The 23,863-nt window shown below is 56.6% G+C and overlaps 1 protein-coding gene and 1 pseudogene across 2 annotated transcripts; both read left to right on the plus strand.

The window, feature by feature from the left end:
• Positions 1-677: 677 nt before the first annotated feature.
• On the plus strand, positions 678-8,139 carry LOC309448687 (scavenger receptor cysteine-rich type 1 protein M130-like; the record flags this gene model as incomplete). The annotated part of the gene is made up of 8 exons (XM_082070416.1): positions 678-987; positions 2,245-2,571; positions 2,657-2,971; positions 4,164-4,478; positions 5,006-5,320; positions 6,635-6,769; positions 7,538-7,633; positions 8,033-8,139. 8 exons carry the CDS (start codon positions 678-680, stop codon positions 8,137-8,139), a joined length of 1,920 nt encoding a protein of 639 aa, XP_081926542.1.
• Positions 8,140-20,650: 12,511 nt separating this feature from the next.
• LOC309448688 (olfactory receptor 14J1-like) lies at positions 20,651-21,583 on the plus strand (annotated as a pseudogene). Its single transcript has one exon. The product of its transcript is annotated as an olfactory receptor 14J1-like (transcript).
• Positions 21,584-23,863: the final 2,280 nt, after the last annotated feature.

Genomic DNA, 23,863 nt, shown 5'->3' on the forward strand with positions numbered 1-23,863 from the left:
CTGAATCCAGCTCCCTTGGCTGCAGAGTCCAGTCCAGGGCTTCGGGTGCCGGCTTGTGAACTGAGGCCAGTGACAGACTGAATCCAGCTCCGCTTGGCTGCAGAGTCCAGTCCAGGGCTTCAGGTGCCGGCTTGTGAACTGAGGCCAGTGACAGACTGAATCCAGCTCCATTGGCTGCAGAGTCCAGTCCAGGGCTTCGGCTGCCTGCTTGTGACCTGAGGCCAGTGCCAGACTGAATCCAGCTCCGGTTGGCTGCAGAGTCCAGTCCAGGGCTTCGGGTGCCGGCTTGTGAACTGAGGCCAGTGACAGACTGAATCCAGCTCCCTTGGCTGCAGAGTCCAGTCCAGGACTTCGGGTGCCTGCCCTGCAGTTGCTGAGACTTTCAAGATTGGGTTTGTATATTTTGTATTATCTTCTCTATTCTTATCAGTAGCATTAGTAAAACATCTTTAATGTTTCCAACTCTCTTCTCTCTGTCCTTCTGTCCCTCCCGATCCCTGTCCGCAGTGGGAAGGGGGGAGAGGGAGGGGCAAAAAGGGGAAGTGCGGGGAGAGGGGGTTAACAACACACCTGCCAGGGTTTGATTGTCACCCCGCAATCTAAACCTCGACAAGGTCCCTTCCAAGCCCTGACATTGTGTGATTCTGTGATTCTCTCCTCCTCTGTCCCCAGAGTACATGGGGTTCAGGCTGGTGAACGGCAGCACAGCGTGTGCGGGGAGGGTGGAGGCCCAGGTGCTGGGGAGCTGGGGGACCCTCTGTGCCTCCCGCTGGGATCTCTCGGATGCCCACGTTCTGTGTCGTCAACTCAACTGTGGGTTTGCTGAGTCCATTCCTGGAGGAGAGCATTTTGGGAGAGAGACTGGCCCTGTCTGGAGAGACTCATTCCACTGTGACAGGACTGAAGCCCACCTGGGACAGTGCCCAGTGGCCACCCTGGGGGCCTCCCCGTGCTCCCCCGGGAACAACGCTGCTGTCATTTGCTCAGGTGAGTGCTGGGAAAATGGTGCATTAGCTCTGTTTCCCTTTGTGTGAGACACGGCCACCCAAAGCAGGGGCCCCATGGCAGCACCAGGCTGAATTTCTCCCTGGAGGATCCCCGGGGGGCTTTCCCTGCTCAGACTGACCGCTCTGCTCTGGGAGAGCTGCGGTCTCAACAGACACAGACACCTGTCCCCAGGGCAGCGCCTTAGGCCCTGGTACCACTGCCCGGCCCGGGTTCCATGGGATGAGCCCAGGACAGGCTGGTGGGGCTCTGCTCCATCCCTGTGGCTGCAGACAAACACATCCCATCCCCACAGAGAGCCCTGCAGAGCCTCATCCCACCACCCGCAGCAGCAGACCCGGTGTGAGCTGCAGACAGGGCCTGGGCTTTGCCCTCGCTGCTTGTCTCGTTGATCCCATTGACTCCCATTGACTCCCATTGACTCCCATTGACTCCCATTGACTCCCATTGACCACCATTGACTCCCATTGACTCCCATTGACTCCCATTGATCCCCATTGACCCACATTGATCCCCATTGACCACCATTGACTCCCATTGACTCCCATTGACCCACATTGACCTGCATTGATCCCCATTGACTCCCATTGAATCCCATTGACCACCATTGATCCCCATTGACTCCCATTGACTCCCATTGACTCCCATTGACTCCCATTGACTCCCATTGACTCCCATTGACTCCCATTGACTCCCATTGATCCCCATTGATCCCCATTGACTCCCATTGACCCGAATAGATCCCCATTGATCCCCATTAACTCTCATTGACTCTCATTGACTCCCATTGATCACCATTGTCTCCCATTGACTCCCATTGATTCCCATTGATCCCCCTTGACTCCCATTGATCCCCATTGACCCCCATTGACCCCCATTGATTCCCATTGATCCCCCTTGACTCCCATTGACCCCCATTGATCCCCATTGACCCCCATTGATTCCCATTGATCCCCCTTGACTCCCATTGATCCCCATTGACTCCCATTGATCCCCATTGATCCGCATTGACCCCCATTGACTCCCATTGAGTCCCATTGATCCCATTAACCCTTACTGATCCCCATTGAGTCCCATTGAGTCCCATTGAGTCCCATTGACTCCCGTTGACCAGCATTGACTCCCACTCTCGAGTGGCTCGCTCTCGCCCTGTTTGGTCGGACACCCCCTGCCCTCCTCCCTGGAGGCTGCCGTGCTGCCCGGTGCCGCTGATGGCTGCGGCTCCTCTGCTCTCCCCAGGCCCGGCCGACTCTGCGTCCCTGCGGCTGGTGGGCGGCGGGAGCCGGTGCGACGGGCGAGTGGAGATCTTCCAGCGCGGGACGTGGGGCAGAGTGCTGGACGACCAGTGGGACGTGCGGGAGGCCAGCGTGGTGTGCCGGCAGCTGCGCTGTGGAGAGGCACAAAAAGCCTACAGCCCCCCAAAGCCTGAGCGAGGGACGGGCCCCGTGGGGCTGCGAGGGGTCCGGTGCGCAGGGCACGAGGCCAGCCTGACCCTCTGCAACACCTCCCTGCCCGGGAGTGCCCTGCTGGGAGGGGTTGTGGAGGACGTGGGAGTCATTTGCTGGGGTGAGCAGCGCTGCACAGGTCCCCAGATGATGGGGTGGGGGGGCAGCCACCCCCTGACAGCTCCTGGGCTTTCTCCCCACTGCAGGGAGCTGGCGGGTCCGGCTGGTGAACGGGCCCGGGCGCTGCGCAGGGAGAGTGGAGATCTACTACCAGGGCAGCTGGGGGACCGTCTGTGACGATGGCTGGGACCTGTCTGACGCCGCCGTCGTTTGCCACCAGCTGGGCTGCGGAGGGGCGGTGGAGGCGGCCGGCTCCGCTCGGTTCGGGGAAGGCTCCGGGCAGATCTGGCTGGACGGTGTGAACTGCTCCGGGGCCGAAGCTGCTCTCTGGGACTGTGCTGCCGGGCCCTGGGGGCAGCACGACTGCGGGCACAAAGAGGACGCGGGCGTCATGTGCTCAGGTGTGTGCCAGGAGCTGTGCTGCGATGGTTCCCGAGAGGCCGGGACGCAGGGAAAGCCGGGCATGGCCAAGGCTGTCCCTGGCTGAGCCCCTGCCTGAGCCCGGCCTACAGACACCCCTGCACGGGTGCCCTCAGTTCAGCGGGGTCCCTGGGGAGCTCAGTGTCCCCCAGGGTGAGCGGGGAGAGCAGGGGCCCGGACGCCTGGGTCCCTCCTCAGTGTAATCTATGGGGCCCGGACACCTGCGTCTCTTCTCAGTCAAATCTATGGGGCCCGGACGCCTGGGTCCCTCCTCGTTCAAATCTATGGGGCCCGGACGCCTGGGTCCCTACTCGGTCAAATCTATGGGGCCCGGACGCCTGGGTCCCTCCTCAGTGCAATCTATGGGGCCCGGACGCCTGGGTCCCTCCTCAGTGCAATCTATGGGTCCCAGACGCCTGGGTCCCTCCTCAGTGCAATCTATGGGGCCCGGACGCCTGGGTCCCTCCTCAGTGCAATCTATGGGTCCCAGACGCCTGGGTCCCTCCTCAGTGCAATCTATGGGTCCCGGACGCCTGGGTCCCTCCTCAGTGCAATCTATGGGTCCCAGATGCCTGGGTCCCTCCTCAGTGCAATCTATGGGTCCCGGACGCCTGGGTCCCTCCTCAGTGCAATCTATGGGTCCCGGACGCCTGGGTCCCCCCTCAGTGCAATCTATGGGTCCCGGACGCCTGGGTCCCTCCTCAGTGCAATCTATGGGGCCCGGACGCCTGGGTCCCTCCTCAGTGCAATCTATGGGGCCCATACGCCTGGGTCCCTCCTCAGTGCAATCTATGGGGCCCGGACGCCTGGGTCCCTCCTCAGTGCAATCTATGGGGCCCGGACGCCTGGGTCCCTCCTCAGTGCAATCTATGGGGCCCGGACGCCTGGGTCCCTCCTCAGTGCAATCTCTGGGGCCCGGACGCCTGGGTCCCTCCTCAGTGCAATCTCTGGGGCCCGGACGCCTGGGTCCCTCCTCAGTGCAATCTATGGGGCCCGGACGCCTGGGTCCCTCCTCAGTGCAATCTATGGGGCCCATCAGGGACTTCTCCCTGCCCTGGGTGCAAGGGGGACTTGCTGGCCCTGCCCTGCCTGGCTGGGGGCCTGGGGAGCGCAGGGGTGTCCTGGCTCCCACAGCCCCACACCAGCCTGTTCTCTTGCTGCCTTTCCTCCCAGAGTTCGTGGCCCTGAGGCTGGAGAACAGTGACGGCTGCTCCGGGCGCCTCCAGGTTTTCTACAACGGGACGTGGGGGAGCGTTTGCTCCAGCTCGATGACTCCTGACACGGTGTCGCTGGTGTGCAAGGAGCTGGGCTGCGGGGACGGAGGATCCCTGGAAACAGGCCTGCCCTATGGCAGGGTGTCTGGCACTGCCTGGCTGGATTACGTGCAGTGTGAGAAGGGAACCAGCTCCTTCTGGCAGTGTCCATCCACCCCCTGGGACCCACAGTCATGCGATGACCTGCGAGAAGAGACCCACATCACCTGCAATGGTAACTGTGAGCCACGCGGGCACCGGTGCCACCCCAGCTTCTGCTCCCCTCTGGGCAGGGCCAAATGCAGAGAAAGAGCTTGGAGGGGATTTCGTTGCCATGTCAGACTCTTGTGCTGCTGGTGGCACAGATGTGACCACAGTTCTCAGTGTCCCACATGTTCGGGAGCAGTTGCCACCCAGCAGTGCCTGGGGGAGGCAGCGACATCTCCAAGTGGTCTCAGCAGAGACCAGAGAGGGTTCAGAGGAGCCTCCCCTCCATGGACACTCTCCTGCTGCTCTGTGACCAAGATGGCGCACACAGGCACAAGCAGAGCTCAGCCCCGCTCTCTTCTGCACAATCCCCCGAGCCTGCCCCTTCACCACAATGTTTCCTTCCTCAGGGGGACCCCCAGAAATGCCCCAAGAGCCTTTGGCCCCGTGCCCCAACTCCAGCAGCTGCACAGGTAGGGAGCTGCTCCTCCGCGTGCTGCTCTTGCCTGGCTCCTCTGCTGTCTGAGTGCCGTGGGAGCTCCTTGCCCTCTCCAGACAGGGAGAAGATCCGTGCCGTGGGAGGCGAGGACGGGTGCTCGGGCAGAGTGGAGCTGTGGCACCGCGGCTCCTGGGGGACAGTGTGCGATGACTCCTGGGACATGCGGGATGCCCAGGTGGCGTGCAGGCAGCTGGGCTGCGGCCCCGCGGTGTCTGCCCTGCACGAGGCTGCTTTTGGGGTGGGCCAGGGCCCCATCTGGCTGGAGCGGGTGGAGTGCCGGGGGACGGAGTCGTCTCTGCAGGACTGCTGGGCCCGGCCTGGGGACGGACGTGCTTGCCGGCATAAGGAAGACGCTGCCGTGCGCTGCTTGGGTGAGCGGGGGCTGGGACCCCTTGGTCAGGTGTTGGCAGGGAGCTGGGAAAGGCCTTTCACCCGCTTGGTCCTGGCACGGCCCCCGAGCTCCCGAGAGCAGGAACGTTCCTGTGGGGGCAGCAGCTGGTGCCAAGCAGGGAGCAGCCTCGGTGGAACTGGGTGTCCTTGGGCCACTGCCCGTGGGGCCCTGCAGCTCCAGGACCATCCAGCCCCGGGCTGCCTGTGCCACCCTGCCCGCCGCCCAGAGCAGAGGCCCCGGGCCCTGTCCTGGGTCCCTTTCTGGCACTACGGGAGGGGCAATGGGGGTGGGGTGTGTCAGGGACACTACAGACACACACCGGGTGTTGCAGGGGAGGCTCCCTGGTACGTGCGCTCCCACCCTCTCAGCCCAGCTCTCCTTTTCCTCCTCTGCAGCTGCACCCAGGACAGCAGCATCCCCACCCCGAGCAGGTAACTCGTCCTCCCCAGGGCTGGGTATCCCAGGGCCGGGCTCTGACCCACACTGGGGTGCAAGGGGCTCCTCGCTGGATCGTGAAACTCCCAGGAGGAGGCACTGGGGTGGTGGTGTGGGGGTGAAATTCAGTCAGCAGGGTGGAAGCTTCCCCATCACTCACCCCCCTGCTGCCTTGTGCTATGGGGTCAGACCATTTTGAGAGGAAATGGCCTCAAGTTGGCCCAGGGAAGGTTCAGATTGGATATTAGGAAAAAATTTGTCACAGAGAGGATTGTGAAGCAGTGGAATAGGCTGCCCAGGGAAGTGATTGAGTCACCATGCCTGGAGGGGTTTAAAAGGCATTTAGATGAGGTTCTTAAGGACATGGCTTAGTGCTAGACTTAGGTTATGTTTGGACTCAATGATCTTGAGGGTCAGTCGTGGTTGAGACGGACAAACGACATGGACCAAGTTCTTCCAGGATGAAAGCAGTAGATGCCATTTATTGCCACAAGTGCATTTTTATACAGTTTTACCAATTCATGTGTCTCTTCACTATTGGTACAAGTTACAGCAGTAACATCTCCCTGGCTATTTTTGCTCTCATCAATGTTACTCTTCTACTCCCTTCTCTCTCACGGTACATCCCGAACATCTCCAGACACTCCTTTACTCCCATCTTTCTCACGGGTGGGCCTTCATATCTTCAAGGCTGATTTCTGTTCCCATGCCCTTCGTCAGGGAATCCACGGACCCACCGTAGTCCCCCACAAGGGTCTCTGCCAACTGAAATGATTCTGTGATTTTATGATTCTATGACTGGTGCTGCCTCCACCTCTCCCAGGGCTGGTGCTGTTCTTCCATGTTCTTGCCCGTGCAGATCCCACCCGGGGCCGTCCGACTGTCAGTGGGAGAATCTCAGTGCCCGTCACCATCTGCATCATCCTGGGGGCCCTTTGCCTGCTCCTGGCCCTGCTGGCCGGGCAAGCGCTCAGGGCCAGGGCTGGGCGCAGAGGTGGGTCCTTCCACAGAGCTCCAGTGACGCCTCCTGGAAGGGCTGGGAGTGCTGCGGGGGGTCAGTAAGGGGCACCAGCAGAGCTGGGGGGAGGAGACTGTGTGCTGCCACCTGCCCCACACACCCATTGACTGTCTGGCCATAGGGCACCAGCAGCAAAGGGTGGAGAGAGCCCAGAGGTGGTGGGAGCAAGAGATGGGGCAAGGAGAGACATGGCAGAGCAGGACTGTAGGAGATGTTATCCTGGGGGAGAAGTTCTCCTGGGGGAGAAGTTATTCTGGGGGAGGTGGCCAAGGCTGGCAGTGCTCTGGGTAGTGCTGGAGGGCGCTCAGGGGCAAAGGAGAAGACGGGAGGAACACAGGGCAGCAGGGCCCATCCCCATGGAGTCAGGCCCCAGGCTGACCCTCTGCCCAGCCCTGCCTGCCCTTGGTAGGGCGGGGGCCCTGCTATGGACTCGTGGGGCAGACAGGGGTCGGCTCCAGGTGGAGGGGAAGCACGGGAGCTGCTCTGGGGTCAGACAAGGGGGTGACCCAGGGGCCAGAGGGGCCTGAGCGCTGTCTCCAAGGGGCAGATGTGAGGGTGATGCTGCCCCAGATCTTCTCCACAGTGATGTGGCCCTCACTGGGGATGTGGCAGCTGTTCTGGACAGCACCCTGGGGCTGTGCTGTTGGAGCAGTCCTGGGCTGGGCCAAGGAACAGGTTTGGGGAGCACAGTGGGGTCCCATTGCCCCTCTGCCTGCTCCATGCCAGCTCTGCCTCTGTCCCCAGGCTCCAGGACAGCCCAGGAGCTCTTCCCCGAGGCCGTGTACGAGGAGATCGGGCACAGCCCAGTGTGGGAGAAGCAGGCGAGGTTTGGTTGCTCAGGTGGGTGTGGGCACATCTGCAGGACCCTTTCCCCTGGCCCCTCCCCAGGGCTGATCCCCTGAAGCCCCCAGCCCGTGGTCCCTGCAGTGCTGGGGCTGTGTGGTCTGTGGGAGAGCACCCCAGCCCTGGGCTGGGAGAGGAGCTGCCTCCCAACCCGCTTTGCCCATGGCAGCTGGACAGCCCCTCTCTTCCTGCCCCTGCACCCGTTGACGAGTGAGGGAAGAGCTGTCCTGGGGCGGCTCTGGGAGCACCTTTGAGACAGGGCTTGTCCCAGGGAGCAGGGTGAATTCCCAGCCCTCCTCCCCATGCAGCCCCAGCTCTGTGGGTCCCCTCCCCAGCAGTGCTGACCACAAACCAGTTCAGTGGGCTTGTCCCATAACTCACTGCACATCTCTCCAGGCTCCTCTTCAGAGCAGTCCCTGACCCAGCTGCAGCCCTACCCGGGGCACCGAGAGGAGGAGGATGGTCTGGGATCAGCACCAGGTAATGAAGCAGGAAGGGGCTGATCTGCCTGCAGACAAGTGAAGGACAGAGGTGTCACTGGGTGTCACCGTCAGAGACGGGGAGGACCTGGGGGTCTCCTGTGCTGCTGCCAACACCAGCGCCTCCCATCCTCTGCTCTGCAGGATGGATCTGCTCACTGTCACCAGCTCCCCTCTCTTTTCAGATGTTCCTGTTCTGCCTGGGGGTGACCCAGTGGATGGCTATGATGATGCCAGGGAGGTTTCTCACCCTGGGGAGGACGATGCCCCTGGACAGGGAGCTCGGGAAATGCCCAGGGTGCCAGAGGAGGGAGCAGGACCCAGCGATGCACCCAGAGGTGAGAGGGAAACTCAGCGCTGCTGGTTCCTGGGGTGCCATCCCCACTGCCACCCTGGTTGCTGCTGCACTGAGACCTAAACCTCCTGGGAAGGGGGAACTGCCCCAGGAGTTTCCCGTGGAGGGACTGAAGGGTGGGAGAAGGAGCTGAGTGTGGTGAGGAGCAGGGGGGAGGTGATGCACAGACCCCATGGGGTGAGCTGCAATTCCCGCATTGCTGCTTGCAGGGGGCAGCCTGTGCTCCCAGGGAAGTGCCGGGGTCCCTGGAGCTGAAGGAGACACCGCGTCCCTGTCCCCGGGGAGCACGGGCTATGATGACGCTGAAGAGATCTCTCTGGCACATCTGTGACACACAAAGGCTGTGACAGAGCTGGGTGGCACTGGGAACCGCCTCCCTTTGCCCATGGGCAGCACAAACAGCCCAGAGTTTCCTCTACTTTCCCCTTTTTTCCACTGTGTATCATATTTGTTCTTATTAAAAGTGTCGGTGGACTTTGACTTGGAGCTGGTTTGTGTAACCCATGCGTCAGGAAATCTTCCTGAGTTTGATCGGGGGCAGCAGAGATCAAAAACACCCCTGGGGTGGTTTCCATCCTGCTTGCCACAGGCAGTTTCTGGTCAAAATGACTCTCCAACAGGTCCCATGATGCTCCCCAGTGCCCATCTCTTCACCCCGAGATTCCCCAGCTGCTCTTTCCCCAGGCCCTGCCTGAGCCAGGCTGGTCCCGCAGTGCAGAGGCCGTGACAGAGCTGCTGTGCCAGGGTGAGTCCTGGCTGTGACCCCACAGATGTGAGCCTGAGGTCATCACCGTGCCCTTTAAACTCCAGATGGCCCAGGGGGGATCACAGCCCAGATCACCTCCCACAATGGTCAGCAGGCAGCTGTGCTCCCCATGCCCGGCACAGGGTGCGGAGCCACTTTCTGGGACACGCAGGGCTGGGGTTCCCTCTGCTCTGGCTCTGCCAGGGCCCCAGTCTCCATGGGCCGCTCCTGCTGCCTTGGGCCGTCACAGACCCTGAGCACTCTTGTCACAGCCACAGAGCCGTGTTCTTCCTGAGCAGGGGCTGTGAGGCCCCCCGGGGACATCCTGGGTCATCCTGGGTCTTGGTGGCCTCACGGGTCCAGGGATGGGACATCTTGACCTTGGTAGCCCAAGGGGGCTGGAGATGGGACATCTTGGGTGCAGGGATGGGACATCCTGCATCTTGGTGGCCCAAAGTGTCCATGGATGGGACATCTTGGGTGTTGGTGGCTTCACACAGTCCAGGGAGGGGACACTTTGGCCTGGATGGCCCAAAGGCTCCAGGCATGAGAAATCTTCGATGCAAGGATGGGACATCTTAGGACTTGGTGTCCCCAAAGTTTCCAAGGATGGGTCGACCTGGGTCTTGGTGGCTTCATGGGGTCCTTCTGGGACTGGGTGGCCTAAAGTGTCTAGGGATGGAACATCTTGGATCCAGGGATGGGACATTTTAGGTCTTAGTGGCCCAAAGAGGGATGGGAGCGGGCGGGTGTCACGGTCCATTCCATGATGGACTCCTGATGGTGCTTTTACCTTGATCTCAGAGCGCAAAATTAAGGCGACCAAAAAGCCAAGGGGTTATAATTCAATCAAGCAGTGTTGCTTTATTAATTTGCCCATAAAGTGGCACGCGATAGAGAGAGAGTAAGAAAGAGAAAGGGGAAAGAAACAGGGAAAAGTAAAGGAAAAGATGAGAAATGAGGTTGCATTTATCACCATCCAGTTCCAGAAGCTCCCTCTGGTCTCCGGTCCCATGGAGTCCTGCCGGTTCTCCGCCATGGTTCGGGATCCTCTGGTGGGAGGATCTTCAATGGTGTCCATTCTGGAGTCACCTTTTATGCTTCTTCAGCCCCCCTTGCTGTCGAGGGTTTAGATTGCGGGGTGACAATCAAACCCTGGCAGGTGTATTGTTAACCCCCTCTCCCCCCACTTCCCCCTTTTTGCCCCTTCCTCTCCCCCTTCCCATGCAGGACAGGCCATCGGGAGGGAAAGAAGGACAGAGAGAAGAGAGTTGGGAAAATTAACAATGTTTTACTAATGCTACTAATAAGAATAGAGAAAATAATACAAAATATACAAAACCAATCCTGAAAGTCTCAGCAACTGCAGAGCCGGCACCCAAAGTCCTGGACTGGACTCTGCAGCCAACCGGAGCTGGATTCAGTCTGTCACTGGCCTCAGGTCACAGGGACGACTCGCAAGATCCTCTCCTCATGTCGCCATAAGCAGAAGGGCCGAGATCCTCGTGATCTCCCACTTTTATATGAAGTATTCACGTGAATGGAATGTTATACACGGTTGGTCAGTTTCTTGGTCACCGGTTTCTCGTCGCCCCTCTCGCGAGATGTCCATCCATGCTTATCAATAACCTCGCATTCCATTGCTATGTTCACCAAAACATGTGTCTGGTTCTCCAGGAAAATGCAGTTAATATGAAGCTTTAGCTGACAGGCAAAATTCACCGAAAGAGAAACTTGTTTTTAACAAAACCAGGACATTTGCTCCCATTGTTTCAGCCCAGTCTCCTCCTTGATTTTGCAACCCAGGCTCGTACTGCGCAGGCTCGAAAGATCCACGCTTTCTTTTGCCAGCATGTCCAGCATTCAGGGGTCTCTCTCTGGTCCATTGGGTGACCTCAGGCCCCTTGGCGAGCTGCTGGGCATGCTCCTTTTTGTTGGCCATTGTTTGAGGGAGCAGGTGAGGGACACGTGTGACTGAGGCTGCAGGTGAGAACACACTTCTGGATGGCTGCTATTGTCCCTGGGTCAAAGAGACCCTCATGACAACAGCTTTCAGGAGGCGGGGGCTGGTTTGGCTGGAGCAGCAGCAAAGTCCACACAGCAGCCATTGTAAGCAGGAGCCCCCCCGTACCGGAGAAAACAGTTCAACACAATGCTGCTCCTCGGGCCTCTCTCCAAGTCATTGTCCATCTGTTCCTTCAGTCAGGGCCTCAGTTCTCTCAGTTCTTGATGGCGATGGTCAGGCAAATACTGCTCCATCTTCAGACCAACTCTCACAATCCCCCAACCCACTGGAGATCCCCCAACCCATTGGATATCCCCTCAAACCATTGGAGATCCCCCAACCCATTGGAGATCCCTCCAACCCAACCATGGGAGATCCCTCAACCCATTGGAGATCCCCCAATCAACTGGAGATCCCCCCCAACCCACTGGAGATCCCCCAACCCATTGGACATATCACCAAACCCATTGGAGATCCCCCCACCCAACCACTGGAGATCCCCCAGCCCATTAAAGATCCCAGCAAACCCATTGGAGATCCCCCCAAACCCAAAGATGGGAGATCCCCTCAAACCCATTGGACATCCCCCAACCCATTGGAGATCACCCAAAACCCAAACATGGGAGATCCCCCTACCCATTGGACATCTCCTCAAACCCGTTGGACATCCCCCAACCCATTGGAGATCACCTAAAACCCAAACACGGGAGATCCCCCAACCCATTGGACATCCCCTCAAACTCATTGGAAAACCCACCAAAACCAACCATGGGAGATCCCCAACCCATTGGAGATCCTCCAACCCATTGCAGATCTCCAAAACCCATTGGAGATCCCTCAAACCCATCAGAGATCCCCCAACCCAACCATGGGAGATACCCCAACCCATTGCAGATCCCCCCAAACCCATTGGAGATCCCCCAACCCATTGGAGATCCCCCAACCCACTCGATATCCCCCCAATCCCATTGGAGATTCCCCAACCCATTGGAGACCCCCCAAACCCATGGGAGATCCCCCCAATGCATTGGAGATCCCCCAACCCAACCCATTGGAGATCTCCCAACCCACTGGAGATCCCCCAACCCCTTGGAGATCTCCCAACCCACCGGAGATCCCCCGAAACCCATTGGAGATCCCCCCCAAACCCCTGGGAACCCCCCAGCCCACTGGAGATCCCTCAACCCAACCATGGGAGACCCCAACCCATTGGAGATCCCTCAACACCACCATGGGAGATCCCCCAACCCAACCCATTGGAGATCCTGCCCAACTGGCTGGAGATCCCCAAACCCATTGGAGATCCCCCACAACGCACTGGAGATCCCCCAACCCAACCCATTGGAGATCCTGCCCAACTGGCTGGAGATCCCCAAACCCATTGGAGATCCCCCACAACGCACTGGAGATCCCCCCAAACCCATTGGAGTTCTTCCAATTCACTGGAGATCCCCCAAACCCACTGGAGATTCCCCAAACCTATTGGAGCTCCCCCCAAACCCATTGCAGGTCCTCCAATTCACTGGAGATCCCCCTAACCCACTGGAGATCCTCCCAAACCCCTTGGAGATTCTCCAACCCCTTGGAGATCCCACCCACCCATTGGAGATCCCTAAATCCATCGGAGATCTGCCCCAACCCATTGGATGGATGGGACATTTTAGGTCTCAGTGGCCTAAGGGCCCCAGGGATGGGACATCTTGCCCTGAGTAACGCAAGGGATGAAGGGATGAGAAATTTTGGCTCTTGATGGCTTAAGGAGGCTGGAGATGGGACAATCTGGCTCCAGGATTGAGATATCTGGGGTCTTGGTGGCCTCACAATGTCCAGAGATGGGACATCCGGGTTCTTGGTGGCCCAAGTGGTCCAGAGATGAGACATCTTCATTTTGGTGGCCCAAGGTGGCTGGATATAGGACATGCTGGTCTTGGTAGCCAAAAGGGGTCCAGAGACGGGACATCTTGGTCTTGGTGGCCAAAGTATCCACAGAATTGACATGTTGGCCTGGGTGGTCCATGGGTTGGGGAATTTTAGGTCTTGGTCGCCCAAGGGGGGTGGAGATGGGACAACTTGGGTCCAGAGATAGGACATCCTGGGTCTTGGTATCCCCAAAGTGTCCAGTGATGGGACATCTTAAGTCTTGGTGGCCTAAGGGGTCCAGGGATAGAATATTTTAGGTATTGGTGGCCCAAAGTTTCCAGAGATGGGAAATCCTACATCTTGTTGGCCCAAAGTGTCCAGGGATGGGACATCTTGGGAGCAGAGATGGGACATCTTGATCTGAGTGGCCCAAAGTTTCCAGGGATAGGACATTGGAGGTCTGACATGGGGCAACCTGGCCTGCAGTGGCCCTAGGGGTCTAGAGATGGGACATTATAGGTCTTGGTGGCCTAAGGGGTTCAGGGATGGCACATCTTGGCCTGGGTGGTCTAAGGGATCCAAGAGTTGGGACATTTAAGGTCTTGGTGGCTGAGATGGCTGCAAATGGGACATCTTGGATCCAGAGTTGGGACATTATAAGTCTGGGTGGCCCGAAGTGTCCAGGGATGGGACATTTTAGGTCTTGGTGCCCTAATGGGTCCAGGGACAGGAAATTTTACCCTGAGTGGCCCGTGGTTTCCAGGGATGGGAAGTTTTGGCTCTTAGTGGCCTCACAGTTTCCAGGGATGGGACACAGTGGCAGCAAGAGTGGCCACATCTCCTCTTTCACCAGGACCAGCCCCGGTGGGGTGACCGCCTCCCTGCTTCATATTTAAAGGGGTGCCTGGGGGGGGCCCTTTGTGACATCACCAGTGACATCACAATGCCCCACCATGGCAGTTGCACATCCCCCTGAGATCCAGAGCCTCCAATAGGGCAGTGATGGCTCCTTAGCACCTTTTGTGCCCCACTGTGCCTGTCCCCATGCACACACCAGGGTGGAACCGAGGTGCTGGCAGCCACATCCTCCCCCACCCTGGGCAGGGTGACTTCACCTCCACCAGCCTGATACAGGGAATTAACAATTAACTAATTAACACTTAAAGAACTAACACGTAATGACTTAAAGAGCTAACAGAGACTAACCCTTAACTCTTATGAATATGTACAGGTGTTCCTAGAACTTTCATGACTATGTAACACTTTAATGCATTTAACCAAGCTCACAGCTACTGGAAATACACACTGGTATTAAGTGAAATTCTTCCCTGTGTGTCTGATGTCGTAAATAGGTAAAATATATACCTTCCTTACAACCTCAAGGGGTCCAGAGATGGGACATTATAGGTCTTGGTGGCCTAAGGGGTTCAGGGATGGCACATCTTGGCCTGGGTGGTCTAAGGGATCCAAGAGTTGGGACATTTAAGGTCTTGGTGGCCCGAGATGGCTGTAAATGGGACATCTTGGATCCAGAGTTGGGACATTATAAGTCTGGGTGGCCCAAAGTGTCCAGGGATGGGACGTTTTAGGTCTTGGTGGTTTAAGGGGTCCAGAGATGAGACATCCTGGGTCTTGGTGGCCTCATGGGGTCCGGGGATGGGACAACTTGACCTTGGTAGCCCAAGAGGGTTGTAAGGTCATTCCCTTACAACCCTCAAGGGTTGTAAGGTCATTCCACACCTCAGTATCAGAGCCACTTCCACACGGCCCTCACCACCTGGAACCAGTGTCTCCAAGTCTTTCCTTCAGCAGCCTCCAGGGACAGGGACCTGCACTGGTTGTTTCCTTCACAGCTGTGTCAGTGATGGCCCCTCATGGGGTCCAAACACCCTCAGAACTTGGGGTTTGCTTCTGCCTTTCACTTCATTAGAGGTTTGTTCATTCTTTCAGTAGCTGCAGTTCAGAATTACGACACCAGAGGGCTCATTAACATCGAAAATGCTCTTACAAGCCAAGGCTCTGTGCATCATTTTCCTAAAGCTTTCGAGTCTGGTGTGAATGATTAGGGAGATTTCAGGAATAGCCAAACAGAAAGTATTTCCATAATAAAGAGCAATAAAGCCAAATGTCTTCTATTACCTTCCCTGCTCACCCTTTCCTCCCTTTCCAGAACAGGTGGTATCAGCAGACTCCAGTTCATATCAGTATGGAGCGTCTCCTGATAAAGATTGAATATGTCAGAAAAGTGGGTGCCTAAATCACCATGTGAATCAGGAAATAGTCCAGGACACCTTAAGAGGAGTCAGACAGCTCTGGAGGTGGGTGTTCCTGGCAATCTCAGGTGCCACAGCACAGCGATACTTGTGTTCAGGAGCTGGTCAAGTGACCCATCTCCTGCTCTGTAACGGTGTCTGAGTTTGCTCAGGTCACCCCTGACTTGAGCCCCATCCACTGCTGGGTGTTCTCCAGACTCCTGCCTTCAGGAACAAAGTCCCAGGAGACCTTGCTGGTGAAGATGGAGGCAAAGAAGCCATGAAGAACCTCAGTCCTGTCTGATTCTACTCTTCTGAAGTTCAGCAGCAGGCCCACGTTCACCCTGTCTACTCCTTTACTGTAAGGAAACTGTGCCAGCTCATCTTGCTGCCCTTACAGTCCCCAGCAGGGATCAAGTCCAGGGGAGATTTGCATCATCTCTACACCCATGGACAAGGTTTCTAAATTCCTCCTCTGCAGCTTCCCCTGCTCCCACCTCCTGTGTGCTGCCTCTGTGCCCTGCAGCTCCAACAGTTCAGAGGAGCAGCCTCACGAGATAAATGCTTCTGTTCATGGGTACTTGGAGAGATCATTCTTGTGCTTGGAGCAGCCTGTCCTGTAAGGATTATCAGATTTCCTGAGCTCCTTCACCCTTCAGATCTACTTCCATGTCACCACCTTTATCGGCCACCATCCCCCATTATGTCCAAGTCTTCTCCTCTGGATTCCACCAGCCTGTGCTCTGCTGCTGGCCTTCCTCCCTCCCCTCTGGTTCCTGGGACCCCACTGTGTCCTGGTCACAACAGCCAAGGTGGACACTGATGTTCACATCCCTCACCAGCTCTCCCTTCTTTCCCAGTTCCAGACCTGGTGAACATCACCGTTGTGGCCCATCAGGCAGCTCTTTTAAGCCGTTGGCCCAAGATTCTTTGGAGTGTTCGCATCTGCAGCTTTGCCTGCCCGTGAATGTCAGCGCAATTACAGTTCCCCGTAGGAATCTGCTCATTGACTTGTGACTTCCTTGAGTTGCCGACAGAAGATCTTTTCCATTTCTTCTCCACGATCCAGCAGTTTGTAACACCCAACAGGTTGTCACCCTGTACTGGGTTTACATGGCAAAGTCTTGGAACTGGGGGTGAGTGCGGCTGTGCTACAGTTGTCACCTCTCTGAGAAGACAACAGGAGTTTGACCAATGTCAGACAGAGCTGATTTCAGCTGCTCCAAGATGGACCCACTCCTTGCCCAATCTGAGCCACTCAGTGATGCCGGCAGCACCTCTGGGATATTGTATTTGAGAAAGGGTAAAAAACGCTGCACAACAGCAGGTGGGAGAGAGGAGGGAGGAGATGGGAGAGAAAAGCTCTGCAGACACCAAGGTCATATCCCATAGGACCCAAGCAGGTCCCTCAGCAGCCAAATCCTGCTCTCCTGAAATCCTGCTCTTGGCCTTGTTCTCATCTCCCAGGAGCCTCAGCTCCACTTTCCCGTCCCTGACTGTTCCATCCTGACCAACTCTTTCTGGTTTGTAAGTGTGAAGTCCCACAGGGCACCTCACCCCACTGACTCCTCAGTCACCCGTGTCAGGAAGATGTTGTCAATGGGTTCCAAACCCTCCTGGATGGCTGGTTCCTTGCAGATATTGGGATATCTCAGATCTGCCATGAGGACACGGCCCTGGAAACATGAGGCTTCTTTCATTTGTCTGAAGGAGGCCTCATCTCATTCCTCTTCCTCATCAGTGAGTCAGTAGCTGATGTCCAGTCACCGCAACGTTGTGCATGTTGTTCTGCCTTCTCATGCTGACTCCTCAACGTTCAGCTGACATTGTCTGTCCCCAGGCGGAGCTCCACGTAATCCTACTGCTCTACCATATGAAGGGAAATATCAGAAAATCCAGACCTCTGGCATTATGAGTACTGGACGCCCAAGACTCCACAGTTTCTCCAGGAAACGGTATTTGTAGTGCCCTGTAACTCCTTATCCTGTTTTCTTGGGAGAGACACCCTAATCAGGACAAGCCATCTGCATGGAAACATTAACAGCTGAGTGAATGGAGCTTCTGTCCAGGGAGAGACACAACTTTGAGGAAATCTGGAACTCACCCATCAGAAAGATCTAAGTTTGATAAGGGGAAGTGGCCAGTTCTGTATCAGGGTGGCACAATAACCCCATTGATCAGGACAGAGCAGGACCTGACACGCTGAGCAGTGACCCTGAGGAGAAGGGCCTGGGCACTACAAGGTCCCCACACCAGCCCGTGTTGCACGCTCACCATGAACAAGGCAGCTGCACACGGGGCTGCATGAGGAGGAGCGTGGGGACCCAGACACCTGCAGTTCTCATCCCATTCGGTTCAGCACTGGTGTGACCCACACACACGGGTGTGTGCCAGTGTGCGGCTTCCCAGTTTGGAGCAGCAGGGAGGAACTGGAGAGTGCAGGGCTGTGCCAAGGCAGGTTCAGCACCTTGTGCACATGGTGTGGGGTGCTGAGGGACCTGGGCTGCTTTGGCCCAGCAGCGCTGGGGAGGCTGCAGCAGTGCAGGAGTAGCCTGAGAGTGCTTGAAGGGTGGTTTCAGAGGTGGTGGAGGTTTCTGCATAGTGGGAAAGAGCTTGAGAAAGAAATAATGGCCCAAAGTGCAGCTGGGGAGGTCCAGGCTGGACATGAGCAGAAAGGAATGTGATGGAAGGGCAGTGCTGTGGTGGAGCAGGTCAGCAGAGGGAGTCTGCATCAGCCCAAGGCTTTGTGCTTCAAGGAGCAGCTGGGGAGGATGGAGAGATCTCAGCAAAGGAAGGAAGATGTTCAGACAGGAGCAAGGTGGGGCAGCAGGAGGGATGTCTCCAGCCTGCAGGGACAGAGGTGCAGGGGATGGACAGCACAGGACAGGCTGTCGTGGAGATGATCACGGGATGTAAAGAGGCTGAAAGCCCCACCAGACATGAGCTCCTTCTCCCCTTGGCTGTGGCTGTTGTCTGCACCTCTGATGCCTGTGAGGAGACACCTTGTCCTTGCAGCACAGGGGCCTCATGGCTCCTTGTCCCCAGCCAGGAACCTGGGAGGGGTGGGACCATAGTCCTGCCCTTGGCCTTGCACAGCCCCACATCACACTGGCCCAGGAAGGGCCCTGGGCAACGTGGGAGGAACAGGATCTGCCTTCCCAGTGCTGGGGGTCAGGGCATTGCCCTTTGATTAATGAAACATATCCAGGTTTACTCAGCATTAGAGAGACATTTACTTCGCTTTTCCTGATCTGTCATCACTGCCTCCAGTTTTCTGCTCTAACTGGCCCTGGGGAAAGTTGCTCAGTACTGTACCCCAGTGGGACCCATTAACATTACAAGAAACTTTGGAGTTTGAATCTGACTTTGACTTCTTGGGAGGTTTCATCAACTTCCTCCAGGGCCAGAGGTCCATGGACTCAGCACCAAACCCACCAGAGGGGTCATTAAAGCGCCTTGTGCTGCTCCTGTGCTGCTGAGCTGGGCTGGGCTCCTGGGACACAGGGAGCTCATGGCAGCGGCAGCGCTGCAGAGAGACAGCTCTGCCCAGGAGCAGCTCCTCTGCACACGCAGCAGGGCTGAGGGCTCTGCCTGGGGATCTCAGCAGACGAGCAAGGCAGAGAGAGATTCAAGGTGGTCAGGACTGGGAGGATGACTGAGAGCTCACTGGAGGAGAAACCTTTGCAGCCCTTGCCATGGTAAGTTTCTGGGTGCAGGGCAGTGCAGCTGTAGCTCCTGGAGGCACCTCCTGAAACTGGCACAGGCACAGCTGGTGGGATCTGTAAGGACGCGTGTGAAGCCGGGTGAGCACCCAGGGGTGCCCAGGGCTGTCCTGCAGAGCAGGGTCCCTGCACCCCAGGGCTGTGCTGGGCAGGGACTCTGCCGCCTGCCAGGGTCAGCGCTCAGCCTGCCCGGGGAGATCCCAGCAGTAAGGAGGGGAGAAGCTGTGGGGGGAAGGAGTGGTCCCAGGCAGGACAGGGTCCTTCTGCCTTTGAGAGGGTGCCCTGTGGATCAGAGTTGCTGACAACTCACCCCCAGGGACATTCCAAGAGGGACAACAAGGCAGGGATTATCTGAAGGGGAAGCAATTATTGCCTTTTGTCCTCTACTCTTGGCTGGCTGGCTAGGAAAGGTAAGATGGAAATATGTCTTGCATTTCCGGGGGAAGTGCTGAAACTCCAAATATTTATTTTTCTCTGAGAGCGCAATTCAATGCTCTCCGGCTCACAGAGCAGCAACATCTCCTTTGCAGCCCCTTTAGGGCTGGTGTGATGTTCTCAGCAGAATCCACACACACATAGAGATGTTCCTGGGCAGTGCTGAGCTGCCAGGAGGTTTGTGCAGGGAAGAGCTGAGCACACAGCGGGTGGGACAGACTGACACTGAGAGCAGTGACAGGGAGGAGACATGGGGACAGAGAAACAGCTCCCGGCAGGAACAGCTGCAGGCAGTGGAGACCTGGGCAGGGGGAGAGAGGGACCTTCTGCCAAAAGTGACATCACAGGGGGAACTTGGGCACCTCCCTGCCATCCCCTGCAGTGTTGATGTCTACCCCTTAGCAGTGCTGCCAGGCTCCTCTCCCACCCACCACAGCTTCTGTCCTCAGGTCTGTGGTGTCTTGAGCTGAGGCACTTCCTTGGCAGCCCAGCTGCCAAGAAGGAGAAGCTCCTGAGGGCCTGTCTGTGTGTCCCTGTTCTCTCTCAGCAGGAGCGCTGGGCCATGTCTCCTTGTCCACTCGGTGGCTCCGCTGCCTGTGTTCTTCCCTCAAGCTCTCAGCAGTTGGGCTTTCAGCTGAAGATCAGATACTGATGCTGCAAGTCCTGCCTTGCAGATGTCTCTGTGGGAGCAAAGTCCCTAAGCCCATCATGCCCTGTGGGGCTCTGGAATGTGTGATGTGTGGGGCTGGGGAATGAGCCCATTCTGTTCCAGAACAGCTTTAGGACATCCCAGTGCTTCCCTGGCATGATATTGTGAATTATGATTATGATATAAGTAGATTATGATTATGTATAAACACAAGAACTCCCCCCCTCTCCCAGGTCCTGGTGCTGTAGGGCAGGGTTGACTCCTTGGGAGCCCACGGGGAGAGGCCCTGATCCTCACAGTGCAGTCAGAAAGCACAAACCAACGCTCCAGCCAGGGAGGTGACCACAGGGGCTGCCAAAAAGGAGAGAACAATTTGCATTTCTGTATCCGGTGGCACAGGTGGGAGTGGAAGAGGGATGTTGGTTGAGGGGGGGAAGAGATTTTCTGGGAGACCTCTGTCCTGATTTGTCAACGTGCTCTCCTGTTTCCACAGTAATGACCATCAGCAGCAAATGTCCAACAGCAGCTCCATCACCCAGTTCCTCCTCCTGCCGTTCACAGACACACGGGAGCTGCAGCTCTTGCACTTCTGGCTCTTCCTGGGCATCTACCTGGCTGCCCTCCTGGGCAACGGCCTCATCATCACCACCATAGCCTGGGACCAGCACCTGCACACCCCCATGTACTTCTTCCTGCTCAACCTCGCCCTCCTCGACCTGGGCTCCATCTCCACCACTGTCCCCAAGTCCATGGCCAATTCCTTCTAGGACACCAGGAACATCTCCTACACAGGATGTGTCGCACATCTCTTTCTCTTTACCTTCTTGGTAGTAGCAGAATATTGTCTCCTCACAGTCATGTCGTACGACCGCTACGTTGCCATCTGCAAACCCCTGCACTACGGGACCCTCCTGGGCAGCAGAGCTTGTGTCCACATGGCAGCAGCTGCCTGGGCCACTGGGTTTCTCAATGCTCTGCTGCTCACGGCCAATACATTTTCACTGCCCCTGTGCAAGGGCAATGCCCTGGGCCAGTTCTTCTGTGCAATCCCCCAGATCCTCAAGCTCTCCTGCTCACACTCCTACCTCAGGGAAGCTGTGTTTCTTGTTGTCAGCTTTTCTTTTGCTTTTGGTTGTTTTGTGTTCATTGTGGTGTCCTATGTGCAGATCTTGAGGGCCGTGCTGAGGATCCCCTCTGAGCAGGGACGGCACAAAGCCTTTTCCACCTGCCTCACTCACCTGGCCGTGGTCTCCCTGTTCCTCACCACTGCCATGTTTGCTAAGCTGAAGCCCCCCTCCATCTCCTCCCCATCCCTGGACCTGGTTTTGTCCTTTCTGTACTCAGTGGTGCCTCCAGCAGTGAACCCCCTCATCTACAGCATGAGGAACCAGGAGCTCAAGGATGCTCTGAGGAAACAGATGACTGGATTTCTTCTGAAGCTATAAACTGTCTCTAACTTCTTCTACATAAGAGTCATAGTCTAACTCATTACAGGTTCATCCTGTGTGCAGTATTTTTTATTTCTCCTTGTGTTTGTTTATTATGAAAATATTTTAATTCCCTTTGTAATTCACTGCCTGCTTTTTTTTTTTTCTCACTGAGTGGCTGTGTCAGTGAGGAATTCGTGCTCTCTGTGTTTAAGTAAAATAAAAGGATCTTCCACAATTTTTTTTTTTCTACTGACATTGTAACTCCAAGGCCTTTCTAGAGCTGCAGGGACAGTTCCTGTGATGGGAGGAGGGGAAACGTGTCCAACCTGGCAGCCCTGCCAGGGAGCAGCAGCGCTTGGTCTTCCAGAGCTGTTCTGGTTCCACTCCACACTCTCCTTCTCATCCCTGGTGTTGGTGCAAGGCCTGAGTGCTCTGGCAGCTTGGTCACCGTGCTGCTGTGTGTCAGTCCTGTGGGCGCAGGCAGGGACAGGCAATGGGCACTGCTGTGACAGAGCTGGCCTCACAACAGCCTTTCCAGATAGAAAGGTGATCTCCTCAGGGCAGTGCATGATGGTTTATGTCTTCAAGCATATGAGTACAAAAGTGTCCCACAGATTCAAACCCCAGGGTACAGCTGAACAGTGTGTGTGTGCAGGGCTGGCACACAGCAGTGTCCTCTCACAGCCAGGCTCCTGCCAGAGACCTGCAGGACCAGCAGAGCAGGGGCTGGGCTGTGCCCCTGTGCACTGGACACCCCAGGGAAGGAGCCTCAGGTCAATCACCATGGACTGGCCCCTCACAGCCACCATTTCCAGCACTGGCCTCTCACCCCAGCTCACAGAGCTTGCTCTTCCCTCCACAGAGGGACCCTGAATGAGTAGGTCAGAAATCCATGTTTGCACTGTTCAGATGAGATGTGAGCATGCAGATCATGTATGTGAGGTGACATGAACCTGAGTAAGGAAAAATTCCATCAGCGATTCCTGGAGCTTCCATGAAGGCCTGTGGGACAGACAGTTTCTCGAGGTCACTTCATGTTGGGAGTAACAGCTCATGGGAAACCACCCACTGGGATCTTCATCCTTGAACTGAGGTCCCTTTGTCCATTCCTCATGGTGTGGGATATCTCAGGTGAGTGCAGAGCAGGTGACACACCACAGGGCTGAGGTGCATCCCATCCCTTTGAATGGCAACAGGAGGCCAGAGGGACACTGTGACTCCTGCCTCTGTGTGTAAAAGGCACAGACTCTGTCTCTGAACATCCCTGGGTGCATAAGGAGTCCATGAGGTCCAGTCACATGTGGGTGCTTGATGAAACCCTGACATTTCTGTGTGTGACTCCAGGAACAAACTCCACAGGCCCACTGAGATTCATCTCAGCTGCCTTGGACAGGCTCATTGCAAGTGCTCCAGTCTCCTACCTCACCCTTGCCCATGATTCTGGATTGTGCTCTCAAAAGTGCCATAGAAACCAGAGTGGTTCTGGGGTCCTTAGAAAATGCAGACCTCAAACCCATCTTCAAGAAGAGCACAAACAAGAACTTCCAACAGTCCTGGCTCACTGGGGAGGTCCCATATGATTGGAAATTGGCCAATGTTACCCCAGTCCACAAAAAGGGCTGCAAAGCTGACCCTGGCAACTCCAGGCCTGTCAGCCTGAGCTCGGTGCCTGGCAGGGTTATGGAGCAGATCATCCTGAATGGAATCACACAGCACCTTCAGGATGGACAAGGGATCAGACCCAGCCAGCATGGGTTTAGGAGAGGCAGGTCCTGTCTGACCAACCTGATCTCCTTTTATGATCAGGTAACTCACCTGGTGGATGAGGGGAAAGCTGTGGATGTGGTCTATCTGGACTTCAGCAAGGCCTTCGACACTGTCTCCCATAATATACTCCTGCAAAAGCTGGTAGCCCATGGCTTGGACAAGTGTACTCTACGCTGGGTTAAGAACTGGCTGGAGGGCCGGGCCCAGAGAGTGCTGGTGAATGGGGCTGCATCCAGCTGGTGGCCAGTCACTAGTGGTGTCCCCAGGGGTCAGTGTTGGGTCCAATCCTATTTAACATCTTTATTGACGATTTAGATGAAGGGATTGAGACCATCATCAGCAAATTTGCTGATGACACCAAGTTGGGAGGGAGTGTCGACCTGTTGGAAGGCAGGAGGGCTCTGCAGAGGGATCTGGACAGACTGGAAAAATGGGCCCATTCCAATGGGATGAAGTTCAATAAGGCCAAGTGCCGGGTGCTGCACTTTGGTCACAACACCCCCCTGCAGCGCTCCAGGCTGGCACAGA

This window comes from Streptopelia decaocto (genome assembly GCF_964273445.1).
Source record: "Streptopelia decaocto genome assembly, chromosome: 21".
NCBI lineage: Eukaryota > Metazoa > Chordata > Aves > Columbiformes > Columbidae > Streptopelia > Streptopelia decaocto.